Genomic DNA, 17,323 nt, shown 5'->3' on the forward strand with positions numbered 1-17,323 from the left:
GTCACTCCCCTCTCTGCCCCATTTCAACTATGTCTCTACACTATCAATAAAGCATAAAAATGGCCAAAAAAAAAAAAACACTGCCTGGCAATTTATTATATTTTAGCTAACTGTCATGACATGATCGGATGACATCAGTCTATTTGCAACAACACTTGGAGTAATGATGCGTTTTGTCATCGTCTTTTATATTTAATATCACTGCACCGGCCTGCAGGACAATCAAAGGTAAACATTTCAACTATTACGAAGCCATAGATTCTACAGTATTTGTACTACTACAACTTTTGCTTCCAGGGAGGTCATCGAGTGCTTTATGAGTTCCCATTACCATTGGAAGTGAAGCGTGTGCAGTGCACAGCAGCACTGCAGATACTCCACTATTGACTGCGGGCCGCTCAGAACGGCAGTGCTTCTCTGTCCAATGAAGTAAAGAGAAAGCAACTTCAGTTCTGTTCAATAATGAGACGATGATGTCATTCCCTTGTTAACCTGAACTCAGATGGCATTGGTAAAAAGGATGAAAACCCACAAAGAGCAGAGCAGAAAACAAATCAGGTCTTCCTTGCCCTTTCTGGGTGAGCTGGCACGCATACCAGGGAAGGCTTGGGATCAGCAGAAAAAGTATAGCTGGGAAGCTTTTTTAATCGCACTCAAAACCATATTTTGTGCTTTGTGGGACTGCTGTTTCAAACCCATTTGATTTCTCACTGAAATACATGAATCTTAGATTACTTCCTTAAATGTATATGCTACTTTCTAACAGTTGTGTATCATTTGTACTGATACTAGGATATTTGTATCTGTGACCAAGCCTCCGGCCGTCAATCACCTAGCATTGTCTATGACAAACTAAATTGATTTAGAATCAGAATACTATATTAACTCCAAAACAATATAATTTTAAAATGTTTACAATATATCCCCTCCAACAATCTATCCCATCCAATTCCAAAATTGGAAACCCAACATTTAGATTTGACTCATTGACTAAATCAAGTTAAGGTTTTTGGTTAATTAACTTCAAAGTTTGATGCATATTTTTTCCTTTCCACCCAGGAGTTGTCAAAATGGATGTGATGTTTGCACTTGTTAACCTCAGTGACTTCTCCCGCTGCTGCTGCTTCTGCTGTCACACTAGTTTCATCCCTCCAACATCGAGTTCAGGCTTATCAGCTGCTCTCATCCTAAATATAGCACACTGAAACTTGTGGATCCTGTGGGTGTGAAAATGGGTAGTTGCAACCTTTTTGGCTTTTTTTTTAGGGCAGCTGCCAAGTCATCAGGATCAGAGAGAGTCAATGTGTTATCAGAAGTGATGGAGTGAAGGGAACAGTTTTAGAGGATGGAGAAGGGCAATACAGCCTTTAACAGCAACACAAATAAATGTTTTTATGGAAATATGGTGCACAGCAAAACTCCTTGTGGTGCATTTTCCTAGTCTGGAGTCCCAAGGCAGAATGTTTAGCTGTCTGTATTTTTCCAGTCATTCTTGCTCTATTATGTCTGTGGAGTATTTGAGGATTCCAGGGGAGAGAGAGGCTGCTCTCCATTTAAAAGCGCTCTAAAGATGCATTCAAAGCCTGCATAGCGGTCTTGTAAGTCTTTTGTTCAGAGTTTCTCAACCTTGGGTCCTGGACAACAAATGGGCTGCATAAGAAGCAGACAAGGTCAAATAATTTATTCCAATTCAAATGTTTGTTTGGTTCTATTTGTAAAAAGAAGAATTACATGGAATCTTAAGTAAAGAGGTATACATGAACATAGTATGGTTTACATTTTGTACTAACTTTACATTTGTACAGTATTAATTCACATGATCATTTGACAAATATCTTGCAGTTTTGGATCTACAACCACATGTCCACCTCGTTTAGTTCTTCCCAATCCCCACCCACAGCGAGTTCTACCAGCATACAATGCGGAAGTAGGACTGCAACTAACGATTATTTTGATAATCGATTAATCTGTCGATTATTAATCGATTAGTGTTTTGGTCCGTAAAATGTCAGAAAATGGTGAAAAATGTTGATCAATTTTCCAAAGCCCATGTTGACGTCCTCAAATGTATTCTAATAATGTCCAACACACACGGATATTTCAGTTTACTGTCATAATAGGATTAAAGAAACCAGAAAATATTCACATTTGAGAAGCTGAAATCAGAGAATTTGGACATTTTTTATTCAAACATTTCTCAAAACGATTAATCGATTATCAAAATAGTTGGCGATTATTTTAATAATCAATTAATAATCGATTCATCGATTAATCGTTGCAGCTCTATGCGGAAGTGACAAAAAATTAAGTTCACTGAGTGACCACCGAAGGTGGTACCAAAACGGAGCAATTTCTCATTGACTCCCATGTTAAATAGGCTGTTTTCACAGCATTATTAAATATATTTACGGCCTTGCCTACTGTCTCAGTTGTAAAGAAACATCTTCACATCCTCATTGTCTTTTTTTCTATTGTTTATCCTTATTATTAATATGTGCCTGCACGTACCCAGGGCAGCCCTGAAAATAACTTACACACGGCTGTAGGCTTTATTAAACAATATGATATTAATAATGTGTGTGTGTGTAACTGTATATTCATTCTGTCCTGGAACATGATCTAATGCGTTGAACCTGCTGTCTGTTCCTGCAGTGCCACAGACTGACGGAGGAGAGAGACGAGGCTGAGAGACAACTCAAACACATCAAGAGAGGTGAGTCCATCTACCTCCTTAAACTCCTACCTCATCACAGTTTCCTCCTCATACAAAATCGGTGTTCTATGCTTTACGGATTGTTATGTACTCGAAGACTGCAGCTCTTTAAGTGTAAAATAGTGGTTTCGATCACCGTGGTTAACCGTTGTGGTTGATCACATACTTTCTGTGTCTTTACAGTGTTATCATAACTGATAAAACAATGGCCAAAACGTTGAACATAGCACCTATAATCGTAGTAAATGAGAATTGCCCTTTAAAAATTACATTTATCTTGAAAAGTTCCCCTCAACACAAGCAATATGTCAAGATATCAGGCACCACAAAGCAAACTGACACATCCCAACGCCTTTAATCAGACAGGTGACACCTTTCCTTCTTGCCCCTCTCCACCTCCTCCTTCTACTCCTCCTCTTTTCACCTTTTCCCCCTCACCTCTGACGGCATGACATCACAGACACTTTGTTCTCTGAATGGGTGTGTTTACAAGGGGAGTGGAGGGTGGAGGGTGTCTCCATTCCCATGACAACTGTCAGGTTAGGTAGCCAATAGTGGGAGAGCTTTACTGCTTTGGGGAGTTTATACAGTAATCAGCTGAACCTCAATCATCAACTGTTAGGAAGAAGGCTGATAAGGCATCAGCTCCTGGATTCCGTCATGACTATTAACGAAGGTAAGACCATAGGTTCTACCGATTGTATTATAATAATCACACACCAAAAGCATGTGGTAGAGATGTCAGGTCTGTGGGCTTACAGTATGTAAGCAAGGATTGTTGCACAGAGGAAATAAAATAAGCTGACGCATATATACTTCTATAGATGAATAACTTCTGCTAAATATCATTGGAGGCTTGTTGTGACTGTCATGAAGGTAGAAGTTTCTCTATTAATGAGTGAAAATTCCTGGAAATCGTATTCTCCTCATATTATTGCAACACTATTTGCAGTGCATCATTTATTTTAGGCCATTTATGAGATAGATAGATAGATAGATAGATAGATAGATAGATAGATAGATAGATAGATAGATAGATAGATAGATAGATAGATAGATAGATAGATAGATAGATAGATAGATAGATAGATAGATAGATAGATAGAACAGAGGTTGGTGATCAATTCAGGCACCAGTCTGTTCAATGGGTAACCGGAGAACTGGGCAGTCTCCAGCTGGAGTGCACTCAGGTGTGACATTTCAATTAGGTTACCTTTTACAATGATACCGAATCCCTTCATTAAGACAGGAAGTTGATAGGATGCATGCCAGATAGCTGTGAGTGGATGAAACATGGGCTTTCAGGCTTTTAGCTTTATTTTGCTGTTATAATTTTTTTATTCTTAAGCGCCGTAATTGGGTCTCTATACCTGTCTGCAGTGATGTAGGCCAACATGTAGATTTGAAGTAATTTTGTGTTTCTGTTGGACAGTTAGAAAATGAAATAATTATTATTCAAATAAAATTGAAAGAGGTAAAACTGTAATTTAAAAACTATGACAAGTCATTTTCGTTGGACGATGAACCCAAATCACCAACTGAGAGCTTTAGTCAGCAGAAACTCTGATCCTCAGTTTCATCCGAGGGTCCCGTCGCTTCATACCGTTCAGTCTTTCATTCATCCAGTCATTTATTCTTTCACTGCCTCTCCCCAGAGAAGACAGCAGTCGCCCTTGTCATGTTATTCCAATGAATTATTGAAACCCCCGCCATGAATTATTCAGCAGCAGAACGTGGGGGGAAGGATGAGTGTGTGTGCATGTGGGAGGGGGCTGCCACTCCTGCCTGACTCTTTATCCATTGTGGTCCTTTAAAAAGCCTTTCTACCTGCTCCTCCATATTTGATGGCCATATTTAATGCTTTTAATGAGGGAGACTTTGCAAGCCGACAGGTACTTGATTTTGGGCACGTTTGAATCTCAAAGGCCAGGCTGAGCGAGTTCTGCACAGATTAACTGGCAATAACCAGTGAAAACATGACCTGACCCGGAACTCACAGTGAGATAATACACTCCACTCAATAATGAAGAGAACCAAATGATCACACTACATCTACAGTAGTCACTACTGCATCTGGGTTGCTGAACGATGGGGTGGATGATTTATTTTGGTTTTGTGAAACAACTAGACAAGTATTGGAGACCTTTGTTATGAAATGTTAAAGATACATTGATGGTCTCCAAATTTAGAAGCCTTTGGTAATTCCAGGACTTTTAATCTTGTGCCATCCAAAATTTACTGATTTAAACATATTAATCTGGAGGCGCACTTAGCTCAGTTGGTAGGGGTCCCCCCCCCCCCTCCCCGCCGGGCCGGGCCCAGCGGCAAACCCGGGTTCGATTCTCTGCATGTCACTCCCATTTCACCTCTGTCTCTCTGCACTATCAATAAAGCATAAAAATGCCCAAAAGATATCATAAAAAAATTAAAAAACATATTAATCTGCTTTATTGTTAAGGTCTGGTAAAGTGTTCTTCACTTTACTTGGTAAATGTTTTAGAATAAATGAGGCCAAACTGAAAATAAACTAACATTGACTGATGTCAAGAGATGTGGTGCAATAACCAGCCTGATCTCGTGAGCTTCACATTTGTTTATCTCCAACAGATCGGTCTGGACTTTTTCCAATCTATGTGGGGAGAATTCTGGTAATAAAATGGCAGGGCCAATCAGGGCCCACGGTCTGACAAAACGTTTCTCCCTAGATGGAAGGCAGCTTCTGAGTGGTTAATGCAGTCGTCAAACTAGCCTCCTGAGACCAACCATATATCATGAGCTACGCATCATCAATCCATGTTGACATCAACAACTACCTGGACCAATCAGGAGCCTTCTACTAACGGACAGAAAGTGGGGAGGGCCTAATCTGTCCGGAGGCTAGATTGATGACTACATAAACTACATGAACCAATCAGCTGCCTTTCACTCACTGAAGGAAAAGCCGTCAGATTGTGGGTTCTGATCGGACCTGGTCTCACCACACTATCGTAATCATCCACCCGACCTTCCTAATTCAACTTTTTGTGACAGTTAAACAAAGTCACTAATACTTCTTCCATTCTTACTGATAGAGTAAGTCATTGTTTACAAGGCCAAACGAGGCTATTTGTTAAGAAAATTTCTCCTAAAACTACTAAGACTCAGCTGTACTTTGAGCGTAATCTTTCCAACTTCTAACTTTGTAAACACACATGCACTGAACTGGGGACCAGTGTGAGCTTCAACAAAACACCAATAAGGTTGCCGAAAGTGTTTGGTGAAAAAACAGCAGAGAGCTGTTTTGTAGTATTATATTTTCTCATGCTGTGTTGATCTGAGAAACCAGTCAAGAGAGAAAACAACTGTGCGTCCCTTTCTTTCCTACCCCACAAAATAGAAACAAGGAAAGAAGAACAGGTGAATTATGTACATGTAAATTATGAAAGGACATCTTTTTAGAGGAGGTGTTTCAGTGAGTGTAAGATGGCGTCCTAAAATGAAAAAGTCTATCGGAAGGTGTATTTGCTGTCAGAAGAAGCAGAAGTACTTCAGACAGTTCCTGGGAGAAACTCAAGGATCTCTGGTAGTTCTTGAACTCAGTAGTTCCTCCATGTTAAAGGAGTAAACTGCCTCTTCCCCACAGTGATGGATGCATCATCCTGAGCCTTTTTTCAGCTGGTAGGAAGCAGGCGGAGCGGCTGTCTCACAGTCTCTAATCTAGTCTTCGTATTAGACAGGCAGAGCAGCAGAGCAAGTTGTTTGCAAAGGAGCTGGGTGTCAAATACCTCACGGGATGGGATTGTATTAGCAGCCAAAAACCTCTCGAGTTTTAAATCAGATTAAGAGAGAGAAAGAAGTGAAAATTAGTTACTTTCATATATGCCCATTAACTGGCAAATATATTTTAACAAATAAAAATAAACATATGTTAAAGGTGTTGTCAATGCAAATAAATCCCAAAAGCCCCTGAAAAAGAAAAATATAATTCAGAAAAAAATGCGAAAATGTAGTTTTTTTTCTCACCTGGAGAGAACCGACCAATAGTGGTACATCGCTCAATGCTACTGTAGCTGAACATGTAGCCGGGACTGTGTAACTGTGATGTCATTCAACCACACACAGGACTGGTTGCCTGTAGCGATGTTAGCTTATGCAGCCTAGTTATTCAGCCTACTGCACTTATAAAAGCCTGTGGCTGCACTTTCCCTGCATTAAAGTGCTTTCCCAAACACAGTAATTACCCACTGGGAGCACACAAAGGACCAACAAACTGGTGACATGGGACCAGTGGAGTCTGATACTCCCTGACATTTCCGGCTTCAACACACGACTAATAGTTAGCCTCATTATAAATGTATGTTGATTGTCATTTCACTTAACTGAATAATAGTTAACAAAAGATGGTTTTTGGTCATTATAGATTACGTTTTTTTAACAGTAAATGACATACTTTACATGAATATTGAATTTTGATTCTATAGTATGAAGAAAATAAACACCAAAGGACTGATTAACTAATCAAGGCCCAGTTTAGAAAAGGTTTTATTTTGCGATAATAAATTACTTAAAATGATTTATATTGTAAGAGTTGTGGCTGATACATCGACTGATCAATTATTGATTCATTCATTGGTTTAAATACAAGACCAGCAATGAATATACCATATTGTAAATTAATTAACTACTTACTTGCATCCCAAAATTCCCCAGAAATCCTAATTTTACATTTTGAACATCAGTACATAAGAAGGTTTGGTTCTGATTCAAACCGGAAACAGTTGCGTGTTGAAGTATGTTAATTCCATGTCCAGTCTTTTTACAGTTGTCACCCTGGGATTTTACTCATGGATGAATGTGTTTATCGTTGGCTAATCCTCCAAATCATCTGTTAATAGTATGCAACGTCACTAAAGAGGCTTTCCCCAGCTTCAGTTTACTGCTGAAAAACAAAAGCAGCGTGTCAGATTAGTACAGGTTTTATTAATGGAAAGTCAATTAATTAAAATAGTAACTTTATTAATCAATACATATTTTACCTGTAGTCTTCATTTCATTGAAGTTCTCCAATGTTTTGTACACACATATCCGTCTTGCTGACGTCATCTCAAAATTTCACTCGAAATTTATAAAACAATATTTACATTTATTAGCTGTTATTTCTTCATCTTCACTTATGACAACCTGTACAGCAGCATCAATATCATCTATGATTGTTGCAATTTTCTAAAGCTGTGTTTCTGCCACTCTTTCACGTACAAATATTATTGTTTTGTTATATATAATATGTAATTAATGTCAAGAGGGTAGGCATAATAAGCCTTGGCTTCTTCCTACACCTTTTTCGGCCATTATTTATTTTTTTAAATTATTGATCGTGTTTGTATTATGTCATGGACCGAAATAAATTGTACTACTACTACTTCTATGTAGCTAGGTGTGTAGCCGCCTGAAGGTCTGATTAGTTGATTGTGTTTCTCCTACTAGTTTGGAGATTGAATTGCAATGTAGAGTCCTCAAACCAGGCTGATTAAATCATTAGTACATTGTTTAGGACATTCATTTTCATTTCTTAATTCTTCCAAACCTACTTTGCCTATTTGATATCAAACAAAAATAACACAATAAGGACTGTCCTGGTAAACAACTCTGCAAAGCCCAAATACATTCACCAATCATAACATTATTTACATAATGTCCGGTCATGTGATGTGCATTATATATTCTAAAATAAATAGTGCAGATTTGCGGAGTAAAGAAATGAACTGCTCGTACTAATAAGATAAAAGAAAACAAGATTGACATATTTCACACTCGTCATCATTAGCTAACTATCAAGTGTTCCCCCAATGATGTGGATTTATCTTGTAAAACGTAGTAGAATGAGATCAGAACTATAAATAGCAGAGGGTGACCCGCTCTCTGACGCCTGTGTCACGTCTCAGCCACCCACAGAGCTGCGGCTGGACTGCGGTGCAGCCGAGTGGAGGAAGATGTGCCGTGGCATGTGGGTTGAAGCGCTGGTTAAAGACACAGCGAGAGAGAGAGAGAGAGAGAGAGCGCTTAGGCTTTAAATGAGGCTCTGGCTGGCAGGGAATCACACCACTAAAGCCCATCCACAAGCATTAAACATTGAACAGGGATTAAAAATAGACCCAGAAGCCACCCACAGCCTCTCTATTTCTCACTATTATTCTTTCACCCAGCCATGAGCCTCACCGGCCCCGGTGGTCAAAGGTCACTTGGTTAAGTGATCTAATGCAATGCAGTTACAGTACAGTTTTACTTTTGACTTGTGTCCTGTTTTTCTTGCTCTTTAGTCATCTTAGATATTTTGATCAGCTGATAATGTTGTTGGAAGAGATGATTGATTGAGGTTTTCATGTTAAACAAGACGAGGTGAATACCTAGTATAGCTGATCACAATAGGGTTAAGATAGTGTGAATGTTAGTAATCTTGGTATAGCAGTGAAGTGTATATTAGTATGCGGTGTGAAAGTCCTCATTAAACAAGCTCTGGTTTGTCTTATATTTTAGGTAATGTATGTCATCTATCTACCAATTGTTCTGTATCGATCCACAAACCATAACCTGATGGTAAGATTACAGATATGAGCACCTTTTTACTAAGGGTGTATTCACACAGGGAAAGTTCGCTAGTTCACTTGCTTTGATCCAGACCAAATAGAGTTTAGATTGTTTTTGTTTGGTGTGGTCCACTTTCATATTGCCCCTTTTGTAAGTGGACCAGCATTACGAAGCAAAACCACACATGATCTGAGGTCATTCATTCATTGGACAGACATTCTGGGGTGGAGAGAAGTAGGAAGAACGAAGTAAAAACTGCGAAATATATCATTGATATAATAATATAATAATATAATATGGGATTAAAAATAATAAAACGGCCTACATCTAGCCTATAAATAAAGAAGAGAAAAATCTAATTATTGCTGTTTCATATGGTTATAATATGAGGCCCTATAATGCCACATCATGTGGATTGTAGTCTGCGACTACTATTGTAGTCTGCGACTCTGTGAAACATAATTAGGGGGCCAAGCCCGAGTAGGGCTGGGACCGCGTTTTGCAGAGCAACGCGGTTCCCAAGCCCTGCGGGGCAGGGAACCCTATTGTTCTTGTAGGGATTATTATTCTTTTTATTTTTCCTTACGTAAAAGTGGTGCTGCAGCCCAAACCATAAAGGGTTGGGACATGCCACTTGCATGGCTGATCCAGGTCCGTGCCTGGTACGCAGACGAAAAAATTCAGACATCCCAGCCACTAGGTGGCGCTACAACAAAGGAAAAGGCGTTTTGGGCTATAACTTCCGCACCGAAAGTCTGACAGTCAAAAACATTATATCCACAGATGCCCACAAGTCAGCTGCATCTTTTGAGATAGGCCACGCCCATTTGCGTATATATAAATTTTTTGCTACATCGCAAAAACTGTGTCAGTCACCAAAACATACTCCTCCTACAGTTTTCGCCCGATTCGGACGAAACCAAAAGCATTATGCCCTCCTAACTCCCACGAGCAAGAGTTGGTCAATTAGTTTTTCTACGACCATCGGAAGACCAAACGGTAGCGCTTTAAAAATTTGCGAAAATCTGTAAAAAAAAAAAAAAAGAGGGATTTTCTTGAAACTCAAGGAAGACTATCATGGGGCATACTTGAGTCTATCAAAAAAATATGGGCAAGAAATTCCTTTGTGGGCCGGACTTATTAAAAAAAAGAGTTTTTCAATTTTTTTGCCTGTTTTCGCCATTTCCTAAGTCTTTCGGCGGGAAAATGGGAAAATTCAAATAAGTGTCTTTACAATGGAGAGGTTGACAATTTGATTTTGCTATAACTCCCCAACCGAACATCGCACATTCAAAAACCTGACATCCACTTCTTCGGTACATTGAGCCGCATTTTTCTACCCAACGTAATTTTGCAAATGTCATCCATAGGGGGCGCCAAAACCACAAAAAGCAAAGAAAACGCGTTTGGGGCTATAACTTCCACACCGAACATCCCACAGTCAAACACTTTAGATCCACAGATGCCCACAAGTCAGCTGCATCTTATGAGATAGGCCACGCCCATTTGCATATGGGATTTTCTTTCGCTACATTGCAAAAACTGTGTCAGTCACCAAAACACACTCCTCCTACAGTTTTTCTCCGATTTCGACGAAACCAAAAGCATTATGCTCTACTGACTCCCACGAGCAAATGTTGTGTAAAGAATTTTTCTACGACCATCGGAAGACCAAACGGTAGCGCTTTAAAGATTTGCACATAGCTACCTTTTACCAAACTGCTCCTAAATCCAAAACGATTTATCCTATTAACACCAAACTTCACACATGTGTTTGTCCTATGGTTCTCAGTCTGGTTCTACTTTTTCCTTAAATTGCTCCAAAAGGGGGAGCCAAAAACACACTTCAGCATCTTTCTCTGCCATTACTTTTGTCTTTTGGTCTATAACTCCCAAACCAAACATCCCACATTCAAAAACTTTACATCCCCGGATTCCGTGAAGCGAGGGGCCGGCGCCGCGGACGATGACGCCCGATCCCGAGTCGCGTGGGAGGCTTGGCCCCCGTTCACAACTGCTTGCAGTTCTAGTTTTTATTGTATTTATGCTGCTGGATGTGCGGCTCGCGAGAAGAATAGGCTCATGCCGACACTCAGCTGATTAAACGGTGTATCAGCTGAGTGTCAGTTTGGCGCAGTTCAGCTCCAAACTGACACGGGGATAGTATTGACGGTCCCGTACATGGGAAGCAAAATAAAAACACACACTTCTTGCGCAGCGTGAACCTGTTGGCACTGTGCGGGAGACGCTCCCCTCTCCTTCATCTGATCGCTGAACACATTCAGCATTTTTACGCGTCCTCTCGATCAAATGTAATATATTGTTCTGGGCTCCCGGTCAAACCACAACTTATCGTCCTACCAATGGCGACAACAACACTTTCCCATAATGTGAAGCTGACAGCAATTTATTAAAAAAGAAAAGGCACAGTGCTTCCTGCATTTGGGACAAATTCACACCACAAACTAACTGCAGCAGAGTGCGTTTGGAAACGCACCGAGACTACCTCTTCAGCTGGGTCTCGGAGCGCTTGTTTGGTCCGCCCCCGAGTGCGATTGCTGTATTCACACCTGCCTGAAAGATGCGCACCGAAGGCGGAAGTGCACCTGAGTTTGTTTCAACCAAACTAAACATGGCATGTGTGAATACACCCTTAAATTACAGATAAGGCCATCGGTCCAAAACCTGCATCAGCCAGTGAAACAGATCACATACACATTGGAGGATCCTGAGTGAAACGGTGGCGCCGCTTGTCCTTGGGGAACAATTCCTTGTTCTTCCTCTGCTCCTTAGCTTTCTCTAAATGGACTCCCAGTTATCTGTATCAGTCACCAAAGAGAGGAGGTTTAGGATTACTGATCAATGTATACAAGCTTTGATCTCTTTAAGGAAAAAATAATAATTGTATTATCTATCAAATCCTGATGCATGATGCACTTTTTTTTACAGAGGTATCTCTAAAATACGAGATAAAATCCAGCACTTCGAAATTGTTGCCTGCTGAGATTGAAATAATGGATTTTTTCAAACAAATGTTCTACCTCTACCTCCACAGCACACTGCTGGTCATTTATATTATAGGCTAATGTAAATGGCATCAGCAGTCTGTGCTTTAGAAATCAAATCAATGCATGATCAGAACACTGCTGTATATTGCTGCACTGTTTTAGGAGGTCCTGGAGAGAGCCTGTTCTCTACAAGCATCCCTGCACACGACACACACACCACATATACGCACACACCTGCCTTGTAACCAGCTGGCCTGGTGGTGCTGGTGTGTGAAGCCTATGTTGCATCATGTTGCGAGCAGACAGAAAAGCGTTAGTCATGGCAACCCTTCACCTGAGGTCCAGTGGGGTGGAACCATGGTGGAGTGTAATGCACTCAGTAGGCCTGCAGGCCTTACTGACACAGATACAGGTTTTTGGTTATGTAGATAGTTGTCATGGTAATGTTGCTATTATTGATGCAAAGGTATGAAGCGCTTTTTATATCATATATGTTCAATTTAAAAAAATACAGTATTTGTATTCAGTAGTCTAAATATTATATTGAGTAGATACATTGATACGTGTCTGGGCTGGCTAAGACATGAAGTAATGCACTGTGTGTATTATGTTAGCATAAGAACAACTATGTTTTCTAAACAAACTGGTTACAGGTCTGATTACTGATCATTTCCATGGAAAAAAGATAAAAGACACTTCCTATGTAAGATTAGCTGTATTTACCGTGTCAATTCAGTAATTGAGTGCATTTTCTATAGAGTCTATCATGTACTTATGAATTAAGTTACCAGAAAGGAGCTTTTTTTGTTTTCTACTGTAATACCCAGTTAATGCAACTGTTTTCTAAGCTTCACTTTTTACAGTCGTTGATATTGAAATGCTTAAAATCTGCTTTGGAATTATTGTCTTCAGTTCAGATGCCCTCATCCTTTTATTGAAAGCTTTTTCATTTTGACTTGGAGGGAACAATTCAACCCTTTTTCGTACGCAGTGTGATTCTTACTGTATATGATGGATTTTGTGGTCTTTGATGGGACTTATTTGGTTGGTGTTGGATGCCATCTCATGATTCTTCCAAAAACCAAAATAATCTGCTTCCACAGCACAACACAGCTCTCTAGATACATCATGTCTGTTTCCGGTCTGATTGGCACATGGAAGCACATCAACAGCTGAACCATGAGGCTCCTGTCTGTGAACATAAAACTGCACTTTACTTTGATGACATCATTGTCACTCTTCGAACTCGGCAGCAGTTCATAATAATAATAAACCAATCTTCCAGGGTTGATTGATAGCAGTGCTTTAGCCTACAGTGTGACAGGTGTTTAGACCCTTTTGTAATCTGTATGATACTTGAGCGTGTCTTTGCTGAGCAGGCAGGAGGGTTTCACTTACAGCAGCCTAATAACCAGTCTGTGTATGTGCGAACAATGACAGACAGGCAGCCTGTAATTTACTGCTGAACTGATGTTTGTGACACTGTAGCACTGCACTGTACATGCTGCATGTTGGGAACTGTATTTTTGACACACGTGACAGTTGTGTTCTAAGGTCAGGGCTATTGTACTGAAGTCACTTTAAATAATACAGGGGCGCAGTCAGTGCGATTAAATAATGTACAGTTTATAATGAAAAAAAAACACACATTGCATACTTTGTGTTAGTACAGACTTGAGGCCTGTGTGAATGCTATAGATGAGGCGTTCTATCTACTCACTTTTGCCTGTGCATTACCAAAGTGTCTGCAGCAGCCAATAATGTAATACCAGCAATCAAGTTAGTAACTGACAATAACATAATCTATTTTCAGTTTTAAATGTAATAAACATCGATAATGTAGTAACTTGCCAAAAACGTAATAACATTTATGAACCAATAATATAATAAAGTGTTGCCCTTAACGTAATAAGCTATTAGTGGCTGGTTGGTATAGTAAAAGGGCAAAAGGTTAAGTGTCGTGGAAGTGTGATGAACCATGAGGTCAGACTGAAATCCTGAGTATGACATCATCAAAGGAGATCACATTTCCGCACCAAGGGAGGTTATCTGACCCCACTGTTTTACCCCATGAAGTAGAACAGTGGATAACTGTACTCCCGAGAACATTTATATCAGTGAAATAATGTTCCAGTTACAGTACAGTCTATATAGGAATATGTCAAACATCAACTATATTACTAATACTAGTAGTAGGTCTTCTAGTTATGACATGTACTAGGTTGCACGTTTATGATACATGCTTTAACCAACCAACAACTTAATAAATAACAAATACATGTAATAAAAGCAACCTTCAATCATGTTGTTTAAGACTCTGTGGCAGTGGTTGAGGGCAGGAGAAGTGTTCTATATGCCCTCACTGTGCACCCTAAGCAGTATAATCACATTTGGTGCTTGTTGTGCATCCTCCAGGAAGGAGTCTGTTAATGGATCAGGGATGTTAGCAGCTTCCTGCTGGCAATGAGCCCAAAGGAGTCTAGGTCTGACTCTCTGTCACCACGGCGATAAAGGAAATAAAGATGGAGGGAGACGGATGAGAAAAAAAGGCAGAGAGGAAATTGTAGTTGTTATTTTTGAAAATGTATTTGCATTTTTCAGAAAATGTCTTTAAAGCCTGGGACAGGAGGAAGAAAGTAATTTATGATGGATATAATCCTCCGAATGTTGTGTGAAATAAGTCTTGTTTTGGATTATTGTATTGTGGCTTATATTTAGGGGGCTTTGTTTGTTTGTGTGTTTCTTTAATTTTATATTGTGGAATACTTCCTGGAGTGGTATTGTTGGAAAGTATGTGAAGGTCTGGGGTGTTGTTAGTAAGTTCCATGTATAATTCCATGAAAAAGAAATAATTTATTAATTCAATGCTGTAGTTAAGTTTGCTTAAAAATAATAATACTGAGATTTTTGTGATGTTTGATTTTAACTTATAGCTATGGTTTGAATTCATGTGTAAAATGGATTTCTACCGTTGTAATTGTGCAAGAAATCTGACTAAATTGAAAATGCAGCAGCAGAAGAAGAAAGAGGTTGGGTTGAAGAGGAGAGGAGAGGAGAGGAGAGAGAAAGAGAGAGAGAGAGAGAGAGAGAGAGAGAGAGAGAGAGAGAGAGAGAGAGATGAGTGCTTCTTCATTTTGACAAGGTGGCTAAGCAGCTTCATCACGTCAAGTTCCCTTTTCTCAGCCTAGATTTTCCCAAAGTCTCCGTATCTGGGTCATTTTAAAATAAACTGAGGAGTGGCTGGAGCTCTGCATGGTGGCACGCTCCACAGCTGCGAGCATCTTAACAACAAAGCAAACCTATTTGTTGTTTGAGGGTGTATTCACACATGCTGTGTTTAGTTCGGTTGAAACGAACTCAGGTGCACTTCCACCTTCGGTGCGCATCTTTCAGACAGGTGTGAATACAGCAATCGCACTCGGGGGCGGACCAAACAAACGCTCCGAGACCCAGCTGAAGAGGTAGTCTCGATGCGCTTCAAAACGCACTCTGCTGCAGTTCGTTTGTGGTGTGAATTTGGCCGGACTCGATCCGACCCAATTGCAGGAAGCACTGCGCCTTTTCTTTCTTTTCTTTTTTAATAAATCGCCATCAGCTTCACATTATGGGAAAGTGTTGTTGTCGCCATTGTTAGGAAGATTAGTTGTGGTTTGACCGGGAGCCCCGAGCGAAAATATTACATTTGATAATGATGCGTGCGGATCAGCGATCAGATGGAGAGGAGCGTCTCCCGTAGCCTACAGTGCCAACAGGTTCACGCTGCGCTTTGCATGAAGTGTGTGTTTTTATTGTTCTTCCCAACGGGACCGTCAATACTGTCCCCGTGTCAGTTTGGTGCTGAACTGCGCCGAACTGACACCCAGCTGATACACAGCTTAATCAGCTGTGTTTCAGTTTGAGCCTATTCTTCACGCGAGTCGCGCGTCCAGCAGCAAAAATACAGTAAAAATTATGTTTCACATCGTAGGCTAGAAGCCACATAACGTGGCATTGTCATAGGGCTACATATTATAAACATATGAAACAACAATAATTAGATTTTTTTCTTCTTTATTTATAGGCTAGATGTAGGCATTTTTATTATTTTTAACTCCATATTATATCAATGATAAATTCGCAGTTTTTACTTCGTTCTTCCTGCTTCTCTCCACCCCAGAATGTCTGTCCAATGAATGAATGACCTTAGATCACGTGTGGTTTTGCTTCGTAATGCTGGTTCACTTGCAAAAGGGGCAATATGAAAGTGGACCACACCAAACAAAAAAATCCAAATTCTATTTGGTCTGGACCAAAGCAAGTGAACTAACGGACTTTCCATGTGTGAATACACCCTTACACTAAAACTGACTGATCATTGCCTTGACACATCACAGAAAAAAGCATCCTGGTTGTATGCAAATCCAGCTCTGCCTTTAGAGTTTGCCTGTACAACATGGGATGTAGCAGTATAAGATATGCTTGCTGTTCAAATAGTTAAACACATGAGTACACAGCTGTAAGGCAAATCACATAAAATTTTTATTTTGAAATAGTTTTTGAATATGATTTCTGTTTATTTGCATTTTTAGAATATAGGTCAAGAAGCCTGTAACTGTATCGGTATATCATCTGCAAACCGATTTGTATCTCAGAAAGCAGACCTTTAGAAACATAGATTATTGACAAGTACTACTTTTTAACAAATCCATATGAAGACAAATATGTTCATCCTTTCAGAATTGGGTGGTATACATCACAATTAAAGAAACTAGATTTAAAAAATATATAATTTATTATGTCTTGATTACTATGTGTTAATACAATAATATATAACATAATCCTAATACTGCCTGTGTGTGTGTGTGTGTGTGTGTGTGTGTGTGTGTGTGTGTGTGTGTGTGTGTGTGTGTGTGTGTGTGTGTGTGTGTTTCCTCCCCTCAGTGTCTCAGATGGTGATTGAGGAAGTGAGCGTTTTGCAGACTCAGCTGGAGATCGAGAAATCGTGCCGGGAGAATGCAGAGGCCCTGGCCACAAAGGTCTCTCTCTCATACACACTCTC

General features: G+C 39.9%; 1 protein-coding gene across 1 annotated transcript in view; it reads left to right on the forward strand.

The window, feature by feature from the left end:
* Positions 1-17,323, forward strand: part of shtn3 (shootin 3) — a gene marked incomplete at both ends in the record, with an annotated part of 30,309 nt that overhangs the window by 2,123 nt on the left and 10,863 nt on the right. The window contains 2 exons of the mRNA XM_080036098.1: positions 2,653-2,713; positions 17,206-17,300. Of these exons, the coding sequence (XP_079892224.1) occupies positions 2,653-2,713; positions 17,206-17,300 (156 nt within the window). The remainder of the gene's footprint in view (positions 1-2,652; positions 2,714-17,205; positions 17,301-17,323) is intronic.

The sequence above is a fragment of the Ammodytes marinus genome, assembly GCF_949987685.1.
Source record: "Ammodytes marinus genome assembly, chromosome: 10".
NCBI lineage: Eukaryota > Metazoa > Chordata > Actinopteri > Uranoscopiformes > Ammodytidae > Ammodytes > Ammodytes marinus.